The 25,916-nt window shown below is 41.5% G+C and overlaps 1 protein-coding gene and 1 pseudogene across 2 annotated transcripts in view; both read right to left on the bottom strand.

Annotated features, from left to right (window-relative positions):
• Positions 1–13,440: 13,440 nt before the first annotated feature.
• Gldn (gliomedin) overlaps positions 13,441–25,916 on the bottom strand; it is a 67,599-nt gene continuing 55,123 nt past the window's right edge. Inside the window, exons 6-11 of one of the 2 annotated variants that reach the window (XM_047539874.1) lie at positions 21,933–22,061; positions 18,869–18,952; positions 18,566–18,691; positions 17,148–17,298; positions 16,434–16,598; positions 15,558–15,678 (exon numbers count right to left, since the gene is read on the bottom strand). In XM_047539874.1, coding sequence (XP_047395830.1) covers positions 16,436–16,598; positions 17,148–17,298; positions 18,566–18,691; positions 18,869–18,952; positions 21,933–22,061 — 653 coding nt within the window. In that variant the 3' untranslated portion in view covers positions 15,558–15,678; positions 16,434–16,435. Of the gene's footprint in view, positions 15,679–16,433; positions 16,599–17,147; positions 17,299–18,565; positions 18,692–18,868; positions 18,953–21,932; positions 22,062–25,916 lie in introns of both variants that reach the window. The other variant, XM_047539873.1, reaches the window with a different exon arrangement.
• On the bottom strand, positions 24,104–24,842 carry LOC124973524 (proteasome subunit alpha type-7-like; annotated as a pseudogene).

Here is a 25,916-nt window from a genome sequence, read left to right on the forward strand (position 1 = left end):
TTCCTGGTGGACGATGGTTAAAGGTCACCAATCAAATTGAACTCAACCAAATCTACCCCAAGACATCTTACAATCAAGCTCTCAAAGGTGAAAATAAAGAGAACTCTCAAAGCAGATAGAGAAAAGACAGTATACATTCATGACAGCAGACTTCTCAGCAGAAACAGAGTCAGGAGAGTGGCATTACTTTTTCACAGTACTAAAGGGAGGGGGGTGAAAAATCAAGAATATTGTATCTAGCAAGCCTATCCTTTAGAAATGAAGGAGAGACAAGAATGTTCCCAAACAAAAACTGATAAAATACATCTCTACCATACCTATTCTACAAGAAATGCTAAAGGAAGTTCTAACTGAAAGAGACATTAATAATAAGAAAACATGGGAAGGATAAAACTAACTGGGAAATTCAGAATGCTCTCATAGTGTAAGCATGATGCATCAACCATTAATATCTAGTAAGACTAAAAAATACAACTGTAAATAACATTGTGTTAAGAGACAGGCAATATTAGAAAGATGTAAAATGGGATATCAATAATTAAAAATGTAGGGGCTACAGTTCTAGCTCAACAACAGTGCTTGCCTAGGATGTGTGAGGCACTGGGTTCAATCCTCAGCACCACATAAAAATAACAAAATATAGGTACTGCGTCCATCTACAACTTAAAAAAAAAAAAAAAAAAATTTAAAAATGTAGGGCCGGGCACAGTGGTGCACGCCTGTAATTCCAGCACCTTGGGAGGTTGAGGCAAGAGGATTGTGAGTTCAAAGCCAGCCTCATCAGCAAGAGTGAGGTGCTAAGCAACTTAGTGAGACCCTCTCTCTAAATAAAATACAAAATAGGGCTGGGGATGTGGCTCAGTTGTTGAGTGCCCCTGAGTTCAATCACCAGTACCAAAAAAAAAAAAAAAAAAAAAATTTAAATGTAGGGAGGAATGAAGTGCAAGTGTAGAGTTTTCTTAGTATATTTTCTGTTGTTCTTTTGTTTCTGCTCTATTATTTACAAACAGCCTTTGCTATCATTTCAAAATAATTTATTGTAGATTTTATGTAAATCTTGTAACTACAAAGCAAAATTCTATAATAGACAAACCAAAAATAAGTAACAAGGATTCAAAACGCACTACTAGAGTACCACAAAGGAAGACTATATGGGAGAGAAAAATAAAACTAGAAAACACCTTCATTGCCAAATGACTAGAAAGACCACACTTATCAATAATTACCTTGATTGTGAATAGATTAAATTCTCCAATTAAAAGACCAAGTGACTGAAAGGATAGAAAACAAGGCCCAGCTGTATGCTGTTTATGAGAAACTCACTTCACTTCTAAGGATAGTGACACCCTGAGGTAAGCATCTTCGCTCCATCACTCTCCCCACCATGATGTGCAGCCTTGCCACAGGTTCAAGGGCAATAGGGGCTAGTGACCATGGACTGAAACCTCTAAAACCATAAGCCAAAATAAATCTTCCCTCCTTTTAAATAGATTATTTCAGGTATTTTGTCACAGCAATAAAATTCTGAGTAACACAAGAGAAAAAAAATTATAAAATGATAAAGCATTGTGGTGAGGATGTGGGGAAAAAGGCACATTCGTATATTGCTAGTGGAGTTGCAAATTGGTGCAGCTACTCTGGAAAGCAGTGTGGAGTTTCCTTAGAAAACTTGGAATAGACCCACCATTTGACCCAGCTATCCCACTCCTTGGCCTTTGCCCAAAGGACTTAAAATGAGTATACTACAGTGATGCAACCACATCAATGTTCATAGCAGCTCAATTCACAATATCTAGATTGTGGAACCAACCTAGATGCCCTTCAATAGAGGAATGGATAAAGAAACTGTGGTATATATATATACAATGGAATATTACTCAGACATAAAGAAGAATAAAATTATGGCATTGGTAGGTAAATGGATAGAGTTGGAGAATATCATGCCAAGTGAAATAAGCTAATCCCAGAAAACCAAAGGCTGAATGTTTTCTCTGGTAAGTGGATGATGATACATAATGGGTGGGGGAGGAGGGAAGGGAATGGAGGAGGGTTGGATTGTGTAGAGGGGAGGGGAGGTGGGAGAAGGAAAGATAGTAGAATGAGACAAATATCATTACCCTCCATACATGTACGATTACATGAATGGTATAAATCTCCAGCGTGTACAACCATAGAAATGAAACATATCCTATTTGTGTACAATGACTCAAAGTGCATTCTGTAAAAATAAAAATAAAGTGGTCAATTCAGAAGAGGAAATACAATTCTAAATGTATATGCACCCAATATTGAAGCACATAAGTGTATAAAGCAAATATTAATAGACCAGAGGGAGAGATAGACTTCAATATAATAATCTTTGGGGATTTTAATACCCTTCTTTCAGCAGTGGACTGATCAGACAGAAAATCAATAAAGAGCAGACAAACTACCCTACACCAAATGAATCTATCAGACATTTACAGAATATTCCAACCAACAACTGCTGGAGACACATTTTCTTCATTGGCATGTGGAATATTCTACATGATAGATCATATAATAGACAACAAAACAAGTCTCGAATTCTTAAAAAATTGAAATTATATCAAGTATCTTTTCATATGATAATGTGGCAAAACTAGAAATCAGTAACAAGGAAAACTGCAGAAGCTACACAAATATGTAGAAATTCAACAATTTTTGAACAACCAACAGATAAGGAAGAAATTGAGGAAATTTAAGCATTTCTTGAAATAAATGAAAATAGAGACAATTTACCAAAATGCATGGGATACAGCAAAAGTAGTATTAAGAAGGAAATTTTATGGTTTAGATGAGGTTCCCCCCAAAAGTTCATATGTGAAGCGATGCAAGAATTTTCAGAGGTGAAATGATTAGATTATGAGGTGTGACCTAGATCTGCTGATAGGAATTAAGTGGGTGGTAACTGTAGGCAGGTAGGGTATGACTGGAGGAGGTGGGTCATTGGGTGTGTGCCTTTGGGTTTATATTGTATCCCTGCTGAGTGGAGTGCTCTCTTGCTTCCTGGTTTCCAAGTCCTGAGCTGCTTTCCTCTGCCACAGTGTTTTGCCTCACCTTGGACCCAGAGCTATGGACTGAAACTCTGAAACTCACACATTTGAGTGAAACAAAATAAACTTCTCCTCCTTTAAGTTGTTCTTGTCAAATCTTTTGGTCACAGTGATGAAAGAGCTACCTAAACCAGGAGGTTTATAACAATCAATACCCACATCAAAAAAGTAGAAAGATCTCAAATAATCTATTGCTGCCTCTAAAGGAACTAGAAAAGCAAGAACAAACAACCTAAAACTAATAGCAGGAAAGAAATTATAAATAACAGAGCAGAAAAATGCAACAGACTAAAAAACAATACAAAAGGCCAATGAAACCAAGAGGTGTTTATTTGAAAAAATAATAGACAAACCCTTAGCCTAAGAAGACTCAGAGATGAAAAGGGGAAATATTACAACTGATACCACAGAATACAAAAGATCATTAAGTACTATTATGAATTATATGCCAAAAATTTTTGTCATCTAGAAGTGGACTGATTCCTAGACACATATACCTTATTAAGACTAAATCATGAAGAAATAGAGAGCCTGAACAGATCAATAATGACTTTGAATAATTACCAATAATTACTTAGAATCAGAATTTAAAAGCCTAGAACTGAGAGTGTGGTAGAGTAGTAGAGCACTTGTCTAGCCTGCATGAAGCCCTTACCTTGATCCTCAGCACTGGAAGCAGGTGGGGTTGGGGGAGCTTAAAAAGACCAAAAATAAGTAACAAGATTAAATCAGTAATAAAAAGCTTGCTTCCAGAGAAAAGCCCAGGACCAAATGACTTCACTACTGAATTCTACCAAATACTAAGAGCATACCAATTCTCCTTAAGTTACTGAAAACAAAAAAGAATTCTCCCCTTCACATTCTATGAGGCCAGAATTACCCTGCTACCAAAACCAGATAAGAACACAACAATAACAAAAGGTAACTCCAAGCCAATACTCTTGATGAATAATAGACACCAAAATTCTCAACTAAATAGAAAACCCAATCCAATAGCACATTAATTACCATGATCAAGTGGGATTCATCCACTTGATTGGGATTCATCAAGTGGGAAGTAAGAATTATTCAGTGTATCAAATCAATAAGCATGATATGCCACATTATAGAATGAAGGACAAACACCACAGTATCACCTCAATACATGCAGAAAAGGTATTTGATAAAGTTAAAAATTCCTTCATAATAAAAATGCTGAACAGATTAGGTATAGGAGGAATGCACCTCAACAAACAAAGACCATTTGTATTAAGCCAATAGCTAACATTACACTGAATGGGGAAAAGCTGAAAGCTTTCTAAGATCTATAGCAAGACAGGGAAGCTCACCTTTATTGCTTTTATTCAAAGTGCTAGAAGTCTTAGAGCAATCAGGTAAAAGAATGAATTAGCAAATATGCACTTTTGATAAGAAGTTAAATCATCACTGTTTGCTGATGACATGTTCTTATAAAAAGAAAACCCAAAAAGCTCCACCAAAAAAACCTATTAGAATTAATGAATGAATTCAGCAAAGTTGTAGACTATAAAAATCATTAGCATTGCTACATGCCAATAGCAAATGTCTGAAAGAAAAATCAATAATGCAATCCCATTTAAAATAGCTACAGAAACAAACTATGAATAACTAGCCAAACAGGGAAAAGATCTCTATAATAAAAATTATAAATCATTGACAAGAGAAATTGAAGAGGACACCAAAAAATGGAAAGACATCCCATGTTCATAGATTGGAAAAAAATTGATATCACTAAATGTCTATGTTACTCAAAATAATTTACAGATTCAGTGTAATCTCTATACCAATTATATTCTTCACAGACTTAGAAAAAATAATTCCAAAACTTATATAAAACCACAAAATATGCAAATAGCTAAAGTCATTTGGAGAAAAAAAAAAAAAAAAGATGGTACAGAGACCAATGGAACAGAACAGAGATCCTAGAAGTCAACCCATGCATCTATATCCAACTGATTTTCAACAAAGATGCCAAGAATATGTAACAGAAAAGGACAGTTTCTTCAAGAAATAGTTGGGAAAACTGGATATCCACATACACAAGAATAAAATTAGGCCTTTATCTCATACCATATATAAAAATAAGCTCAAAATGGGTTAAAGACTTAAATATAATACCTGAAACTATAAAACTATTAGAAGAAAAAATGATGGAAAATGATGGGCATATTTTTTATTTGGTAATGAGACAACTTACAAAATGGGAGAAAATATTTGCAAACTATATATTTAACAAGGAATTGATCCCTAAATATATAAGGAACCCCAGATCTCATACCCAAAACAAACAGACCAATTAAAAAAAAGGCAATAGATCTAAATAAACATTTCCCCAAAGGAGACATTAAAACGACCAAAGATAGGTGAAAAAAAAAAATGCTCAACATCACTAATGATCAGAACAATGCCAACAAAACCATAAGGAGAGATCATTTTACCCCAGTAAGAATGGTTATTATCAAGGAGACTAAAGATGGCATGTGGTGGCAAGCATGTGCAAAGAAAGGAACACACTGTTGGTGGGAAGGAGAATTAGTACAATGTGTTAGTCAGCTCTTTGTTCCTGTGACCAAAACACCTGACATAAATAACTTAAAGGAGGAAATGTCTATTTTGGCTCACAGTAGCAGATGTTTCAATCCATTGCTGGCTGGCTCCATTGCTTTGGATAATCTATGGCAGAATATCATGGCAGAATGGCATTACAGAGGAAAGCTGTCAACTCGTGGCAGCTGGAAGCAGAGAGAAAGCAGAGTGGCCAGGGACAAGATACAGTCTCAAAGGGCACCCTCCCTGAATGACAATTGCCTACCGTTTCTATCTCCTCCCAGTAGTCCACTAAAATTATTAAACCATTAAATGGATTAAACCAATGAAGACTGAAATCATATCAGGTATTTTTTTTCTTACCACAATGGTATGAAACTACAAATCAATAAAAGGAATTTTTGAAAATTCAGAAATAATTAGAAATTAGGCTCCTGAACAACCAATGAGTCGAAGAAGAAATTAAAAGGGAAATTTAAAATTTTCTTGAGACAAATGAAAATAGGAACACAATATACCAAAACTTATGGGTTGCAATAAAAGTAATTCTAAGAGGAAAATTTATAGTACTAAATTCTTACATCAAAAAAGTGGAAAGATTCCAATCTATCAACCTAGTGCTACACCTCCAGGAACTAGAAAAAAATAGCAAACCAAATCCAGTGTTGGTAGAAGGAAGGAAATAACAAGGATCATAATAGAAATAAATGAAATAGAGACTAGAAAAAAATATAAAAACGAAAAATTTTTAAAGGTAAACAAAATTGACAAACCTGTTGCTAAAACCTGAAGCTGCAGTGAGATACTACCTCACACCTGCTAAAATGGCTAGTATCAAAAAGACTAAGCAAGTGAGCAGATGGAGAAAAGGGAGCCTTTCCACACTGTGGAAATCAGTATGGAGGTTTCCTCAAAAAATCAAAAAAAGAAAAGATAAAACTCAAGTAAATAAAATCTGAAATTAAAGAGGAGTTGAATGCCATGGGGCAAGCCTAGAATCCCAGCGACTCAGGAGGTGGAAGCAGGAGGATCACAAGCTCCAGGCCAGTCTCAGCAACTGAGTGAGACCCTCAGCAACTTAGCAAGTTCACATAGTTCACTAATTTCTGATCTAAATACCCCAATTAAAAGGCAGAATTGGGCAAGTGGTACAGGCCTGTCATCCCAGTGACAGGAAACTGAAGCAGGAGGATCACAAGTTTGAAACCAGTCTCAATAATTTAGCAAGACCCTGTCTCAAAATAAAAAGAAAAATTAAAAAGGTCTTGGCATGCAGCATAGCTCAGTGGTAAAGCACCCCTGCGTTCCATCCCCAGTACCAGAAAAAAAGAAAAAAAAATCCTGAAATGTCAAATTGGGTAAGAAAATACATAAAAATTAAAGAGTCAACTACTTGTTGTCTACTACAAAAACAAGCACTTTAATATGACACCCATAGATTAAAAGTAAAAGCATAGAAAATATATGAACTAAAAGAAGGTTGGAGTACCTACGTGGCTTAGTCAAAGTATACTCTAGACCTGGGGCGTGGGGGGAGAGGGAGAGACGGCAAGAGCAAGACTAGAAAGATGGCTGCATCTTCTGCCAAGGGCACCAGGTTGCCAACCGCACATTACCTTGCCAGACTCCTTGGAACAAGAGGGACCATTAGGACAAGGACAGAAAAGGACTTCCTGAGTCTCCTCCCATAAGTACATGCCTTTAGTCTTTGTTCCTACACTAGAAAGGTCAGATGGAATCAGAAGGGGGGGAATTCCAAGCCATTCTCTCTGAGAAGCAAGAAAGAGTAGTTGCTAAATCGTGAGCTGGATTGAAACTCCAGTTCCACCACGAATCAGTTGACAGCAGTCAGTTTCTCCATTTCATTCTAGAAAATGATGTAAAGAGAATATGTCTTAAGGCTTCCCATGAGGATTGCCTGAATTCATGTGATGCATTTAGTACAGTACCTGGCACATCATAAACAACTCACGTGCACCCTGCTGATGACATTGATGTGGCCCCCACCATGGAATTCTTTTTCTAGGCTCTTTGGAGAAAGTGAAAAAAAAATTATTGTACTCTTGTGCAACAATCTTTGGGTTGACACAATGGCTCTCATTCTTGAGGAGTGGCCAATAATTTCTGTCAGTTGAGAGTACCATTTGGGGTGGCATGATTTAACCCAGGGGTAGGGAATGTCTGACCTATAGGTCAGTTCTGCTCAATACTTGTTTTTGTGTGGCTAAAAATGTTTTCACGTCTTTATAAGTGGTCAAAGCAGAATAAAAAAAAACATTTTGACACATGAAAATTACATAAAATTCACATTTCAATGCCAATAAAGTCTTTTTGGAATAAAAACATAATTTATGTATTGTCCATGGTTTTCAACGCAAAGTTAGGTGGCAACAGAGACTGTGAGGTTCACAAAACCTGAAATATTTACTAGCAGGTCTTTTACAGAAAAAGTTTGCCAACAAACTTAATTTAAACCATTACAGAATTTCCCCTTATATCCAAATGCCTTATACAAACTGCCACCTGGAAGTGCCAACCCAGCAACCCTGCCCACACAGCAGGGCTGGGTGGGCTCCTTACCTGTATGGGTCCTGACCTCAGCACAGCAGACCTTCCTTTGCTGGTGTTCATCCTTCTTTGTGCTTGGCAGCTCTGACATTTAAGGTCAGGGTCTGATCTTGAGCCTTTGGTAGAGGATGAAAACTTCTTACTGTGCTGCAGATGTAAGGAGCATGTAAGGAGGCCCTGGCTTTTGACTGAGCTTTCCGTTGGTTTTTAATCATGCTTAGCTTTTTATATGTTTCTGGAGGGTTAATGAAGCCTAGGAGCACCCAGCTGATTTCATTATCTTTTTAGTTCCTATTTCTCCCTGAATCCTCAAACACTGGATGCAGCGCATCAGCTGACACATTCCTTTCCACTGGTCTACCATTCAAGCTCATCGCCGACTGAACTTTTTCACAATTGGACCACCTCATCTCAGTGGCCTTCAGCCTGGGGTCTCTGCAAGCGCAGTGGTTGATCCAGCCCTAAAACCCCAACTCTGTGACTTCTGTCTTGGATTATTCCTGGGTAGAGTTGCCGGATGTAGCAAATATAAATACAGGACTCCCAGTTAAATTTGAATTTCAAATAAACAAGTTTTAGTTTATCCTATAATATTTCTGAGACATAGTTTAGTTTCTTAGTTGCTGATATGAAATTAAAATTTACCTTAGGCTCCTCTATGTGGCAGCTGCACAATAGGTTGAGATCCCTGGGAAGCAAACTCTATGATGAAGGTTAGCCAGTGGGATGACATTGAGGAGTATCCTTGGGATCAACACCTGTGAAGGAAGGAGCCAGAAGCTGGGGTGGTGGTGGGGTCCATTTCTGATATAGGCCCGGTAAAGGACTTGGCTGAACATAGGGCACTCTGGCACTGGAATGACCTGTTAGAGTAGTTTCAAGGTGGATTGGCTTCACACTCATGTCAGTCACTGGATGAGGGTCCTTGTCCTCGGGTGAAGCAGCTCTGTGTAGCTCTGGCAATTCCTGTGGGTTGAGAGACTCCTGGCAGCAGGAACAGAAAGTCTTTCCTGAAGCAAAATCCAAGTAGCCAGGGCATCACAGCATCTACTACATTTGTGGGCAATTTAAACATCAAGAGCTAATGTTTAAAAGATCCATGTGGGCATCTATGATGAACTGAAATGATTGTGCAAATTGCTTAGAAGAGATCATGGCATATAGATGTTGAGCACCAAGTGGTGACTTCTTTGCTTTTTCTAAAACTTGGGGCGAGGAAGTCCAGTGGTGGTAGAGCTATTGCCATAACGGGTGGTGCTGGACTTTGGTGTGTCCATTAACCTGTGGAAGGTGATGACCTGTGTTACTGTGTAATGAAACTTCTTGGTGGGGGAGTATTCTCTGCCTGGTAATACTGGGTTTGGCATATTCTTCTACAAACAGCTTTCTAAAAGGAGTGCCTTTTGCAAACGTGTTCCATGGTAGTTATTTTCACTTTCCCATGGTAAGAACCAGACCCTTCCTTTGGCAGTGGCAGACTGAGGTGAAAAGCATAGTTATACCGTTAGGAAACAGCACCTGCTCTTGATTCTGGCACTTAGATTGTAATGTGGGTGAGTTAGTCATTGTTTAGTCAGCTTTTCATCCCTGTGACCAAAATACCTGACAAGAACAACTTAAAGGAGGAAAAGTTGATTTGCGTTCACATTTCCCGAAGTTTAGTCCAGGGTCAGCCAAGTCCATTGTTCTGGGCCCAAGATGAGGCAAAACCTCATGGCTGAAGGGCGCGTGGTGGAGGAAAGCTGCTCCCTTAACTGTCCCCAGGAAGCAGAGGCAGAAGAGGGGAAGGGACCTTGGGAAAAACAAGTCTTCCAGAGCACACCCCCCAGTGACCCCATCCTCCAGTCAAGCCCCACCTACCTACAGTTACGACCACTCAGTCCATTCATACTAGGATGGACTGATTAGGTAACGGCTCTCAGAATCTAATCATTTCACCTCTGAATATTCCTGTATTTACACAGGAACCTTTATGGGATACCTTGCATTCAACCAGTCATCTCCTCTGGTTTCACTTTCCTAGACTTTAAAATAAGAGGGTTGGCTTAAGTGTTCTGTAAAGGTCCCATCTAGTTTTGACCTTTTATATCCTGTGACTGTGAATGTGGTCTCTTGGCAAACAAGCTTGGGACATTCACAACACCAGACTGCTAGATGCAAAAATCAGATTTTAGAAGTAGTTTTACCACTTTTTTTTTGGTACCAGGGATTAAACCCAGGGGTGCTTAACCATTGAGCCACATCCCCAGTTCTATTTTTTTTTTTTTTTTATTTTGAGGCAGGGCCTTACTACGTTGCTTAGGGCCTTGCTATGTTGCTGAGGCTGGCTTTGAAATTGCAATCCTCCTGCCTCAGCCTCCCTGGCCACTGGGATTACAGGTGTGCACCACCATGACTAGCTCACCATGTCTTAATTAAAACTTAATTAAACAGTCGTTGAGATTGATAATAACAGATTGCTTGGAGAGAAAAGCAGTGAGACTGAGGGATTAATTTCATACTTATTTTATATCTTACAGAGAACAGTTATAAGATTAGATATCTTAAAGTCACATGCAAGGTGTGAATGGTCTGTTCAAAGGGGCAAGGCTAAGATTTTCTTTCTGTACTCCTCTTTCTGCTTTGTAATAATTCAACTAAAAAAATCAGCAGCCACAGAGAATGGCGGCATACACCTGTAATCCCAGTGGCTCAGGAGGCTGAGGCAGGAGGGTTGCAAGTTCAAGGACCTGTCTCAAAGTAAAAAAAATTTTAAAAGGGGGTGATGGTGGTACTGGGAATGAAGTTCAGCAGTAAAGCAATTCTGGGTTCAATCTTCAGTAACCCCCCTCTGCTCCCCCCCAAAAAGTCATTAGCAATGCACACTTCAGCTACCCAGTAGTAGAGACACTTCTAGGGAAAGTTAGGAGGAAGTCCCACAGGTCAAAGCAGCACGTTCTTCAACTCTTTTAGTTTTACTATTTGGAGCAGCTTTATTACGAATGCATCGCATAATGAAAGAACCATTTTTTGGTGATGTGACAATGTTACCTACTTGGTCCAACAGACCAGTACAAGGAAACCGCTGACATTGTGTCCCTGCCCACTTCCACAGTCTGACATAAGACCATAAAAGCAGAGACTCTTTGGGTCCCTACAGGACTGAACTCTAAATGTAGCAATGATCACCTGTCAAGAATTGGAGATTTTTCAGAGCATTTCACACAAAAAAATCAGGGGAGCTAAGTAATACTATTACCCATTTTTACAGATGAAATGAGCTCTGAGGAATTAAGAAACTTACTCTAATTCACACAAATCTACTTTTTAAAAGTTGTTTTTTTCTTAACCTAAAATATTATGTTTTAAGTTGCCTTGTTCATGCTGGTAATATTAACAAATTTTTATTGTATTTATGCATACCCAATTCTAGTTACTAGATTTCTACTTTTCATGTTTTCCAATAGTGAAAACAGTCCACGTCAGTGATTTTTTAGTATTTAGAAGGAACTAGCAAATTGAGAGAGTTTCTACAGAGAAGCATCCAATATGATTATACCACAATATTGGTTTGGGCTGCTATTTTTCTTTAAAATATTACCTATAAATTAATAAGAGGAAAAAAATAGCAATACGTTTGTTTTAACATGGGATTGTTCTTAGCAACAATCGTTTTATTTGACTAAAGTTAAATAAATGACAAACAAAAAGACAGTCATCATTATCATTTGTTGTTCAGAATCCATAGTTACAGATTGGAAAATACACAAGGTCATAGCAGCTGGATAAAACTTGGAAAGCCCTATCACCCACTTTTTCAGGTGGTTTGACATCAAATACTCAGTTAAATTGTACTCTGTATGGTTGGCAAATGACACTGGGCTCTTTAAGAACTGCCTGTCTCATTTGACTTTTCATCTCACCGCACTGAAGGTAATGACTGGGAACTCTTCATTTTAAAACTTTCAACTCAGAGTCTTTTCTCTGTCCCAACACCTGTGCCTTAGTGATAGACTGAGACCAGAGCCACCTGCATGACTTCTGTAGGACCCTTTATCAGTTGAAAAAGAATACTTTGAAATTGGGTCTGGCCTAACTTTGAGGTTGGAAGGGATGGTTTTATTTACCTTCCAGTGGGAAGCTATCTACTTTAGATTTGAGAAGAATTAGAGAATTATCTAGTTTGATGCTGACATCAGAAGAGCAGATACTTGGAAATGCTTCAAAGCAACTTTGGTTATAAGTAAGAATACAAACTACCAAAAAAAAAAAAAAAAAAAAAAAAAAAAACTAGTGTCTTGACTTAAAAACATTAGGTTGTGCATTCTATTTTAAAAATGAGTCCAAAGCTGTTTTTCTTTTTTGTAAAATTAAATACTGTTTGCAGAAAAGAATAAATGAAATCTTAATAATTTTTACTTTGTAAAGATAAACAGTCAATCACATTATAAAATTACCCACTGTCATTAGCCATCAGTCAAATCTTGTTATTCTTATATTACTGTTTCCTAGCAAAATAAATAAATAAATAAACAAATTCCAGTATGAACTTCTCTGGGAGTGAGCATATGATTCTTTACCCACAATAAAGAGAACCAAAGAACTGGTAATGGTGGTACATACCAAGGAAGGTGGTATATACCAAGGTACATATCAAGGAAGATGGCTTGAGCCAAGGAGTTTGAGATAAGCCAGGGCAATATAGTGAGGCCCTGGCTTAAAAAAAAAAAAAAAAAAAAAAGAAAAGAAAAGGAAAAGGAAAAGCAGAGCCAAGATAGCTCAGATATCAAAACTGGAGCTTCTGAAACATTTTTCTGAAAGAAATATGTAGCAGGGTGTGGTGGTGCACACCTGTAATACCAGGAGGTTAGAGACTGAGGCAGGAGGCTCGCAAGTTCAAAGTCTGCCTCAGCAATTTGATGAGGTCCTAAGTAACTTAGCAAGACTCTGTTTCAAAATAAAATATAAAAAAGGGCTGGGGATTAAGAGCCCCTATGTTTAATCCCTGGTTACCCCCCCAAAAAACAACAATGAAAACCAAAAAACTATGTGCTAATTCAATAATTAAATTCTTGTTTTAGCATTATATATATTATCAACTAAGACTTCTATTACTATGAATTTATGTTCATATCCAGATCTACTGTGTTTGAAAACAGCAACACATACATTTAAATACTTTAAAAGAACACTAGCATTTATTAGACACATTGATCTGAAAAGAGTATTTTTTAAAGGCTATCATGACGTGACAACCAATCTAATTAAAAAATAAGGGGAGAAGTTTCAATTGTCTTGAGAATACAACAACAAACACATTTCTAACAGCTGCCTGGGTATTTCCAGGGGGTGGGAAGATTTAGAAGTTTAAATCTGCACATCCCCTAAATTTTAAAATGCTTCTATTAATAAGATATAAACCAGGACCCAGGAATCATGGACTATAATACTGAGAATGAACTTAGGCCCACAGAAAAGTCTTAGAAAACACAATTTGGGGCAATTTGCAGATGATCTTTACTTAAGAGTTTCCCTCTGTCTCTTTCCTGGCCACAAGACTCCAGTAATTTTTCCAGTTTCTATTCTCTGTGGCCCTGCCTGGAGCTCAGTGTTGGGCTGAAGGATGTTCAAACTGAGTTGGCAGAAAACCTGTTTAAGTGCATTTAGGAGCCAGTTCAACTGGATCCTCTCCTGCCCCGTGTATCCACGGGGACCAGACATATCCTTTAAAATGATGTTTGGGAAAGAACAGCTCACTTAACTGCTGGAGTCACTTCATTTTATGCTGTTCTCAGCCTTTCCTTCTACCCCAAACTCCGACCATATCAAGTGCCACTTCTTGTTTGGAACAAAACAAAACAGGCCCTGGTAAGTAAACCCTTCCATAAATCAGGCTCACTTTGTATTCTAGATCAAAAGGTCAGCAAACCCTTTCTGTAAAAAGTCAGATAATAATGTTTTAGACTTTATGGAGCCATATGGTCTCTGCAGCAACTACTCCACTCTGCTGTTATCCAGCAAAAGTAGTCAGAGCCTATAAACAAATGAGTGAGACTGTGTTCCAATAAAACTTTATTTACAAAAGCAGACAACAGATTGACTTTGTCCTTGGGTCATAGTTTGCCCCCCAGACTCTTGAGATTATAACCACAAATAGTGCCTCTCATTTGAAAGTGCAAAATGATTCCTATGGTTCTAGCCAGATTAATGCCCACTAACTCAGAATTTAGTGCTCTGATATTAAACCCATAGCTACGATTGGAACAACCAGAGTGATCCAAAGTTTCAGTATTTATGGTCCTCGGCAGTAAGTCAACATGATCAGAACTTGGTAATAGGAACCTGATCAGGTCTGATTCTGTTTCATTTAGAAACCTGAGCATGCAAGTGTTCCTGGCTTTTGCTAATCATGAAGATGAGGACAATGGCCATTCTGTGGTGGCAGGTGAAAATTCAGAGAAAACTAATAAATTATGGATAACATGGCATTTAGAAGGCTTAAAGGGTCAGGGTACTTTCCCAAGGTGCTAAATATAAGTCAGTACTGGGCAATTCACTGCACAAGCAATAGGGACTATCAACTCAAAAGTAAATTTGCTCACTTTTGGCTGAAAAACCAGGAAACAAAACCAGACTTGTAAAAGTTGTGAGAAGAATAACAGCCAAGAATCACAAAATTTCCTACAATTAGAGAACGATCATCTTAACCAGCTGGTTCATATTATTAACAGGAAGACCAAGGCCCAAGGAAGGAGAGCTAACTTGCCTAAATAGTTTGTGGAGGACTCACCGAATCTCAGCCATTTAACTTCCAATCTGTTGCTATTTGACTAAGCAATCTGATTTTAAAGGTGGCCTACTGACCCCAAACACTTATGCTATGAGATTATGTTCTAAGTACCTGGCTACCCTTAAAGACAAGTTTTCTGTCCCGATAGAAGTGACCCCAGAAAACACCTGAAATGTACTGGTGGCGAGGGTGGAGGAGGGGAGAGGGGTATAGAAGGCAGCACATCATTGGTTTAATGTAGCTGACAAAAAACGCACAGGATAAAGCATTAAATGGCCATCTTCCCATGAGTATAAGTGCTGATCTCTCATGTTGTATGATAACATGGCAAGAACAGACTGGGAAGTTCTCAAATCAAAGTTTGCATTGATCTGTTTCTCTCCTAACAAATCGAAGGCAAATGTGATCCTGGTATCTTTGGTGTCTGTGACGTAGAGGATTCCCTGAGCTATGAAGGCATTGCCGGCCTTGGACTTGGGGTACGTGGTATTGATGTGCTGCACCACTGAGAATGTCCTCTCGTCCAGCTGTGCTACAAGAATGCTCGAGCCATCCACACTCGAGGCGTAGATGATCCAGAGGCCCTTTTCATCTACAGCTAGGTTGAAGTAAGTCTTGGAATTTGCAAAAAGGTATTTTCGATCAAAATACAAGGCATTTTCGAGCTTCAGAGTTTGGGATGTTTCTTTGCCAAATTCAAATCTGAAATGTGTACAAAGAAAAAATAGATCTGAGTTACCATTTTTGTGGGAAAAGGTGGTTTTGTGAGACTCCTTAAACTGAGCTGCTAGACCTGGGGGAAGCCTGAGATTCTGCCTTGCTAACAAGCTCCAGGTAATGTCTGTTCTGCTGGTCCTTCTGCCATGCTGTGGGCAGCAAGGATGTAAAGGACAGTGACTAGCCTGTGCTAGCCAAAGAAACAGGGAGGCAGCAGTGTGGAGTCGGGACAATCCTCCCTGGCGTCAGAATGAATTCACATCTAAGCGACTTACTAGCCACATGACCCTGGAAAAGCACTTATCCTTGCTCGTCCTCAGGTGTGTGGACCCCAACTGTCCTCTCAAAGATTCTCAGAGCTACAAAGGCTTGTGAAGATGACCTAGTCTGATCCTTTCACTACAAATGAAAAAGGAGGAGATGAGTCCCCAAATAAAAGTAGCAGAGCCAGAGTGGGAGCTTAGGATTTCTAACTCCAAGTTGACTGGTTATTCCTTTACTCCTTGGAGTTTTAAGACAAAAAAAAAATTCAGACTATTTTAAATTAAGAAAAGTCCCCAGCTGAGAAGTGATGTAGCAATGTCAGGGCTGTGAAGCCAAGCTTTCTCTGTCAGGTAAGTGGCTGAAAAATTAAACTTGGACATGGAGTCCCAAGGCCCTTAGCTCCCGGGGGCTGATTTGACAGGCTCCAAGTCTAGTTGAGTCAAAAAAAATGAATAATGATTCAAAAAATGACCTACATTCAGAAATGACAATCCAGTGACATTAGGCTAAAATAAAACACCAGAGGGTGCCATTGAGCAGCATAGGAATCGCCGTGCCTGTGCATCTGTGGAAACAATTCTTGTGGGCAGTAGGAGGGCTCAGCCGCTGCTGCTGCTGCCGGGACGCAGTCTCCCTTCTCCCTGAGAAAGCAGAGGGAGGAGGTGAGCTGGTCTGGGGGCTCCATCAGCATGACTGGTGGATCTGAAGGCAGAGATGCCTGAGTTTGGGCTGCCATCCTTAGTCTTTCAGTGATCTCAATTGTGACATGAAATTCTTCACATCCCAAATGTTTCAAAACAAAACTGATACCAGGGAGTGACACCTTCTTGTCAGAGGGAGCTACAGGTTCTGGCTGCTTCCTTAAAGGCTGAGAAAGCACGGGTCTTACTAGTCCGCCTCCGCTTCACCCTGCCTCGGCCTTCCCCATGGTGTCTAGACCAGCAGTTCCCACAGACGCTAGATCCTAGGTGGTGGCTGGGAAAGGGGGCTCTATCACTGTCCTGTGATGCATTCAGCTCAAAAACCCTGACTGACCTCCCTTGTGTGCCAGCCTGAGGGACATAAAGATGAAAAAACACAGTCCCCACTCCTAAGTAGCTCATCAGTGTACCACACAGCAGGCACTCTCTGGGGTGCATTAGAAGGGGCTGTGGAGCACAGAAGAAGGAGCTGAGGTCCAGGTGGCTCACCTCACTATGGTGTTGGAGCCCCCTTTGTGGTAGTAGAGAGAGTTGTTGTAAACAGCATGCCCACAACCATGGAAGTAGTGCGGGAGGTGGATGAAGGTGTAACTGCCATTCAGAAGCGAGGGCCGGTCCTTGAACTCCTTCACCATGATGCCTGCAGGGCGGAAGTAAAGGGAAGGCATTACCCACCTCCAGCAACCACAGCTGGGGAGTGAGTCTGGGAGGAACTTAAGAGGAGAGAAGGTGAGAGCAAAATGTTGTCTAAGGTCCCTTGTCCAGTTTGAAGAGTTGGAGGCTCCCAAAGCCCAGCTCTCCCTATGGGTGCCTGACAAATCTTTCAAATATGGTCAACAGGGCATTGGCTTGGCTCCTCCAGAGAGACCCCATCCCCGCTCCCACCCCACTCTCTAATGTTTATAAAATCTTCTCAGGTATTAGGGATAGGACCCAGGGGCACTTTACCCTAAGTTACATCCCCAGTCCTTTTTATTTCTTATTTTCAGACAGGGTCTTGCTAAGTTGCTAAGGGTCTCACTAAGTTGCTGAGGCTGATCTTGAACTTGAGATCCTCCAGCCTCAGTCTCCCGAGTTGCTGGGATTACAGGTGTGTGACACCACACCTGGCCTAGTGTTTATAGAATCTTCTATTGAGCAGTATAGGCCTACACCAGACATAGCAAATACTTGACATTTTTGGACAGACCTCTCACGGCCTCCTGCCTCTTCCTGTACACCGCAACAGTTACTGCTAATGCACAATATTACTCTTGCCTTTTAAGCCCCAAAGCCACCTCAACTGGTAATTTGGGTAGTTACCACTGGCTGACCAGTTAGTCCTGAGGAAATAAAGAAATTGTTTCTTTTCAGTTCCTTCTCCAACCAATGCGTATGGCCAGACACCTTCTGGAATGAGGCCATTGTTATACCCTGGGCAATGTGTGACCACATTCCTTTAGATCAGCATGACTAGGGTCAAAATCGGATGAAGTGTGACTGCAGAATGGTCCTGTACCTTCTCCCCTGGTCCAACAAATACCTGGTAAAAATGACCAAGAAGTATTTTCTTGAATGGTGCAAACCTTAGAGAAAGATGGAGGTGCACAAAGAATTTGTCTCTGACGTTTCTTCCACGTTATGGATTTGAGGATTATAAGACCTGCAGTCATCATGCTATTTGTATCCTTTCGGATACTTTGCCTAAAATTGGATAGGCTACTTTGGGGGTGCCCCATCTGTGACTAGGACTGCAGGGGTCCCCACCAGCATGTTCAAGGGAGGCATGTATTCTGCTTTCTGAAACCAGGAGCAATTTAGTATACCAATAATAGCAGGGATTTCAGAAACAGAATAAGCCTGAAGGTAGGTGACAGATGAAAAATACAATTACAACACAGGTTTGGATCCTCTGTTGATGAAAGTACCTGAAAAATGTTCAGTCACCCAAATACGGTCATCACTTTTATTGGCAGACTCTCTTATCCAAGTCCCAAATGTCTCTGTAACCTTTAATACTTGCGTTGGGTTTCCAATGGAAGTGATCATGGAATCTGCCAGAAGAAGAAAAAGGAAAGTTACCTGCCAATTATGACTTTAAGTTTTGAATTTCAAGACAGAATTTTTTTTTTTTTTCATTGCTAGGGGTTGAACCCAGGGCCTTGGGCATGCTAGGCAAGAACCCTACCACTGAGCTACACCCCTTACCCCAGGAAGCTTTGTTGGTGTACCTGCTTGTGGGGAATGGTGTTCGTTGACTTTCTCATCAGCTTTTCCTACCAAGGTATCGTCATTTGGTATGGCACATGTCTCACCTAAAACAACAACAACAACAATCAAAGCAAATGCAGTTGGCACAGTTTTATAGCTGCTGATTTTCTCCACCTCATTCCAGATGCTAGTTCCATAATGTCCCTTAGAATATGTCCACCATGTTTCTTGTTGGCTTGTTTTTAAGAAACCCCCAGCCATGTGCTTCCAATTTCCTTCTCTGCTTGGTGAGTTCCCAGTAAGCTTTCCATGACCACAGTTGCTAAGATAATACAATTCTAAGAGGATGTCCATGTCTTGGTCTGTTTTGTGCTGCTGTAAAAGAATACCATAGCTGGGAAATGTATAATGAACATGGTTCTGGCGGCTGGGAAGTCTGAGAGGGAGGGGCGGGATCTGTTGAGGGCCTTCTTTCTGTGTCATAACTTGGTGAGAAAGAGCAGGAAGGGGCTGAGTCCATTCTTTATAAGGAATCCTCACCTGTGATAATAGTATTTATCTGATCAGGAGGGCAGACTAATCACCTCTTAGGGATTCCACCTCTTAACACCTCTCAAACTTCGTCCCCATAGCAAGTGGGAACTAAGTTTCCAACACACAAACGTTGGAGGACATATTAAAATCATAGTGGTCAGTAGGAAAACGTGACCTGAGCCATCCTGTTCGAACCTCAGCAGTCTGGGGTAAGGAGAGGTTTGTTGACACCTTCTTGGCCTCTCTGGAGGATGGTATCTCTCTCATGGATTGCATTGTTCTGGAAGATTTCCACTTCCTGGGGAGTTGTGAAGGTGCAGCCTTTGAGATGGGGTGGCATACTTTACCTTCCTGGGAGAGGCATCAGGAAAGAAATCACAGAGCCTCAGAAGAAGAAGGATCCTATGGGTTGCCTGGCATAGAGACATTTGGGCCCCTTTGCCACTGTTTTCCAACCTCTTGTTCCTCTGCTCGAGGACCTAGGGTCACAGACCTTCGACAGGGGCCTGGACCCTAGTTGTCTGAGGTCACTTGAGCTGTAATTCATCTTCCTTGCCTTGCCAATGGTTCCCTTAATGACAAAGCTCAATTGAGGCCTCTGGCGAAGAGGTGCCTTGGGGAGGCAGAAGAGGGAGGGGAGGAACATGGCCATAGGAGGGTGATAGGCAGGGCCCTGGGCTGGAGCAGGTCAGGGTAAATCAGGCAATCTGGGAAAGGCCAGGCCCATTCACCTAGACAAATCCCGAGGGGTTCAAATCACCTATGCTTGCTAGAAGGGGTAGCCCCTCTGGGGTCTCTAGGGAAGCTCACAGTAACGGAAGGGATTTCTTTGTCAGTCAAATAAAGCAGCCAGAACCTGCAAGATCGCCAAGCTGCTTTCTAGCTGGATGAGCCTGTGCTTCTCTGAAGTCCTTTTATCATCTGAGGTAAGCAGTCTTGGGATCTGTTACAATCCCCCACCTGCAGTCTTGCCGCCTCAAAGAGTTTCATCTGGAGCTTCCACTTAAGAAATTAAAAGGTGTTGAAGAAATGGAATTGAAACCGGACAGAGGGCCAGGTTCAAATGCAAATGCCTGGGGACCAAGGACTCATTTCTAGGAGGCAGAGTGGAAGATAATGGCCTCTCATTTAAAGCAGTTTTCAGAATTCTGGTCCAACCCCTGCTGAGCCAGCCTTTTAGTAAAAAGACTAAGCAAAGGAGGCAGATTCCCTAGACTGTAATGGTCATGGCTGACAGCCTTCAGTAAATTAGAATTTTGCAAAAACTCAGGTCAGAGCCCCTTCTTCCAGGCAAAGTCCCTTCCTGCTCAGTTCACAAAGGGCCCATCCCAACAGATGGTCAGTGCAGGAACAAGGCTGCTGTGATTCAGCATCATGCTAACTGCTGGGCAGAATTACGATCAGGTTCTATTTATTGGGGGTAGGAGCAGTGATTTCTTTGTAAGCCAAATTCACCCCCTAACATGTCTTCTGGAAAGAACAGTATCCCAAATAGAATATGGGTCATTCGGGAAAGTTTGAAAGAAATTCCAGTCAGGATCCTCCTCAAAGTCTGCCACTGAAATGACGGCATCCAGTTGTGTCTTCTCCCTGTTTAAGTTAGGTGATAACCCCTGGGTTACCTCTGTACGGAAAAAGTTCTAATGTCACCCTAGAAATACTTCCCACTAATGTGGTCCTTGATTTCTAGTTAGCATTCTATCCCACAGCCAAGCTGCCACAAAATAGCTGAAGAACAAGTTCTCTGGGCCTGCCAGAAGTCAGGACTGGGTCAGGGCCCAAAGTGTGACTTTCCATCTCTGAAGGGGCGATTCTCTGAGAGGGGGTGCTCTACAGTCAGACAGGACTGGATTTGAATCCTAGCTCTGCCTTTTACTCATTAAATGACTTTGGGCAAGTTACTTAGCTCCTCGGGTGGTAGTTTGTATCTGTAAGTGGGAGACAGTCATGGTGCCAATATCACGGTTGTGAGAATTAAAAGAACTAAGTGCTTGGCACCATGCCTGCGCATCATTAGCACTCAAAAATTAGTGGTGAATGGGTGGGTGGCAGGGTAGTTCAGTGGTAGAGTGCATGCTCAGCATGTGTGAGGCCCAGAGTAAGACCCCCTGTACCAAAACACATGCACACACAACATTAGTGTGTTGGGGAAGGTAGTTCCATAGTTACTATGTATGTGGGGTTAATTACTCTGACTGCCCAATCATCTCCCTAGTATCAGTCAAGCCCTTCTCTCTCCCATGAGTTTGTGGTTACATAAAGGTCAGCCCTCAAGGCTGCTGGGGAGAGAGGGATGATGGATATGGCAAGGAAGAAGAACAGTCTGGTGATAAATGAAGGGAAAAAGATGAGTGAAATGGGTGGAGGCTCAATTCTAGGCCTTTCACTCATCCTCCTTCCCAGAGCAGACAGCTTGGATCTCCCATGAGCATGTTGCAAAGGGAGAGCTCCCATTCTGGGCAAATCTACCCCTCCATCTTAAAAAAATCTGGTCACAAAGACTGGGATGTAGATTAAGAATTTGGGGTCATTAGTGGAAGAGGTTGTGACCTGCACATTGGCCATTGAACATGTTTGGCTGCCGAGGGCCTTTGGATCTTCTGCTTCCAGGAGGCCCAGGAGGGCCTGGTGGGCCTGGGGGTCCAGGGGGTCCAGGTGGGCCTTGGTCACCTTTGGCACCTGGAAAGATAGAGAAGAAGTGGGGAGATGGAGAAGGAAGAGAGAGAACAATTGATAAAGAGTTATCAACAGAGATTGGATTTCACGTGAGGGAAAGAACAAGTGAGCAGCTGGGGGTGGGCACTGAGTTCACCCCCCCAGAGGTGATGGACTTGGCACTTGTCTCTACTGAGTTGAGGAACTACCATAGTAGGTATTGAGGACCCACTATACGCCAGAACTGTGCTGAGTCTTACAGATCTCCGCCTCATTCTTCCAAACCACTCTCCTCAGAAGCCTGAGTCTCAGGGATGATGAGTGATCTGCTGAGGTCACAGCCTGTGAACAGCTGGAACTCAGTCTCAGCTGTCACTGCATAGCTCCTCCTTTTAACAGGCTCATGTCAGTGGGTCTCAGCCCTGACTGCTTGGTGAAATCACTGAAGATGGTGTATGAAATTCTAATGCCTGGGTCCCATCCCAACCAATCAGAATGTTGGGAGCAGGTTAGTTGTCTGTGTTTTTAAAAGTTTCCTCATATGCAGCCAGATATGAGAGGTGCTGCTGTGTGAGGAAGATTGTGGGGGTCTCCACGTCCCACGTGGATGAGAAAAGGGTTAACTGCCAAAGGATGATGTTGACTATAAATCAATCAATTACCCATAAACTTAACTAATCAATAAACACACAAGCGCAATACTACTTTTAAATGAGAGGGGGTGTGACGAGTCTGGCCATACCAGCTCTGGCCTTTAATAACATGGAGTAGCTCAACTCTCTTTTATTTATAGACACACAGGTAAAGGGGGCCAAGACTGGGAGAAGCTTCTGTGATGGACAGGACAAGGTGGAGTTAGGGGAGCCATTTTCTTAGGGACTATCACAGAAGCAAACAGGGAACAACTCCCATATACCCACCTGCTGTCTGAGTCAGACTTCCCTATCTGCTAGTTCTGGGAAGTCAGGCCTAGTCTGATTCTGCTAAATAAGGATGGCTTCCCACAGAAGATGAACCAGAGCTCCTTCAGTTCTGCTTCTATTCAGCTTTGTGACTTTTTAAATCCTTCATCTCCAAATTGAGTCTCATGGTCCCTGACCTGCTCTGTAAGAACCAATGAGGTCACAGCTATGGATGATTTGACAACTATAATCCTGCCTACCGATAAGCAGTCACGCCTCTATCTTTAGGCAGCTAGTGAGGGTGCAGCCCTTTGCAGGGGTCATTTCTTCTGGAGAGTTTACAATATGCCACTCTCTAGGCTGTTCAGCTCTTTGGTTCTACCCTGCAGGGCTGAGACTGGAGAGCGCAAGTCTCTTTTTAGCTGCCTCATCCAAGCCAAACCAAGTAAGCCTTTTCAGTCTTTCTGAAGCTGGCAAGTGGGGGACCACAGGGGCTGCAGGTGGGCCTGTGTCCACTCTGGAAATGGCAGAGATCTGCAGGCAGAGCAGACACAGTCCAACCCTCCTGCTCCTTCTTCACTCCACTGAGGGTGCGCTGAGTTCTGGTGCCCCCCACCCCACCTCGGCCTTTCGCATTGGATAGAAGGACTGGGCTTTTCTGAATGATTTGTCATCACCCCTCACTTGTTCAGCAGTGTACTGGAATTCTGGTTGTGTAGATTTCCTGTGTGACTGAAAGGTAGCATGAGCTTATGTTTTTAAATACATGTATTTACATATACTACCTTCTCAGACCCTCCTTAAATTTTTCATGTTTTGCCTAGCAACATCCCCTTTTTATAAACAAAGTATGGTAAACATAATTTGATCTTCCCCTGGTGCTTTGGTCTTAGCATTGCACCTGGCAAAGAGTGGGCACTCAAACCATTGTGCATGGGTGGCTGTCTGTATGGCTGTGAGGCTGACTTGGGGTCATTATTATGAATGTCTGTTACCAACCTAGCCTCTTCTTCTTCTTCCTCCTCTTTTTCTTTTTCATTTTTAATATGGAAGTTTATTGGGTACTCTGACATCCCAGACAGGTGGATGGATGGAAACACTCACACTCAGAGACTCATCTGTCATCAAGTTTAAAAGCTATTCTAAGCCAGGAAGATCTCTTCATCAAGATGCCTTCTTGTGTTTCTTCTTTTCATTTTCTTCTTTTTCTTTTTTGATTTCAGAAACATATTTCCCAATTTCTTCAGGATTTAGAATCTTGAGGGGCTCATCTCACCTCATGATAGCAAGCTCAATGTTTCACCACCTGATTGAACCCCTTCCAAGAGGACCTTGACCACCATTCTGATGGTCAGGGCCTCTGTCTCAATGGCTTTGTCAGTATAGTTCTCCAGGAACTCACACACTGACTTGGCACCCTGGCCTAAGGCGTAGTGTGTAACCAAGGGTTGGTCTGAGAGAGTCTGGGAGTGCCATCAAAGTCAAAACCCATAATAGGGCAGAGATGCCAGAGGCCTGTGCCCATTGCTTTGTGTATAACACTGCTTCAGATGGGTGATGTAGGGAGGTGATATACTCCACAGTGACAGTCAGCTGATGGCTCTAGCACTCCACCAGGGCCCTATAGATGACTATCGTTGCATCAGCAATGAGGCCTGTAAAGTCATACAGACATTGTCATCCAAAGCACAGACCTTGCACACTGCTCTTTCCTCTTGTAGTTTGGCCACTGATTTCTTTTCCACACCAGGAACAACAATGTCCTTCCTTGAACACCAACCACAGTTGAGCACTTCTTGATGACCTCCTGCATGTACTCTGCCTGGAAGAGGTGGCTGTCTAGTGAGAAGATGGTGATGACGTGGTCGTAGCTCAAGTTGGTGGGGCATGGCACTCTTGCCATCGCTCAAAAGCACACACTCCTCATCTAGGTTCTTGAGGACAGATACTGTGCCTTGCTCACTTTCATAGTCATTGTTCCAGCTACTGGTGAAATCCTTGATTCATGAATGGAATTTTCAGATACTCAATAAATGTTTATTGAGTGCATTAGAATAGTTGTTTTTATGATATAGATGGTTTCTAAAGTACTGTGATTTCAAAATTCTTCTGCATCCTCCTCTTCCATGACAACCAGCTCTTTCCACCATGTGATTATCTGTGGGGTGCTTCCCCTTAACTTCTTCCCACACAAATGCTGACTACCTACTTTCACTCTGGACTAGAAAATCAGTCATTGAATTTTGCCCCAATTCTCTATCAAGTGGCTTAGATGACTGTAACTTGACTGTGAAGAAAATGCTTGTGACCATTGTCAATTGTCCTTGGAGGTCTCTTTGGGTAACCATCTATGGCCAGCAATAAAACCAGGCTTGGTGAGCTGTCAGACACAGAAATCTGGCTTTCAGGAACTGGAAATCATTGAGAGATTGTTGCGGATGACCTGGAGTATGTGGCATCTGTGCAGTGGCTCACTTCTGGGAATTTGCAGGTCTTGTTGGAATGTCTTGCTAGAGCATCTGGTTTCCTTAACTCCACCCCATCCTGTTCATTCCTCCAGGTCCCCCCTTTACCTGTATGCCTATAAATAAAGGGAAGGTGGGCTCCTTCATCTTTATGAGGGCCAGATATGGCATGGTTCAATTCATCACGCCCCCTCTGATTTAAAAGGATAATTATCTTCTGTGGTTATTCTATTAAATAAGTTTCTTAGTGATTAATTTACAGCTAGCTCATCCCTCCGACAGAAACCCTTTCCCTCACCCTCACTGGACGTGTGGCTACAGTCTCTACAGTGGCTTACTTACTCATTGGATTTCAATAGATACTGGGGGAAAGGAAGCTTCCTTCATCCCATTCAACCTAAGTATGGCTTTTAGACCTAAGTTATTTAAAAGATTCATACATTGATGCCAGATCTGGTCTTGCCCATGTGGAGAAATGTGCACAGCTTTCTCCTCTTTGAAAGTACAGAATT

The sequence above is a fragment of the Sciurus carolinensis genome, chromosome 2 (genome assembly GCF_902686445.1).
Source record: "Sciurus carolinensis chromosome 2, mSciCar1.2, whole genome shotgun sequence".
NCBI lineage: Eukaryota > Metazoa > Chordata > Mammalia > Rodentia > Sciuridae > Sciurus > Sciurus carolinensis.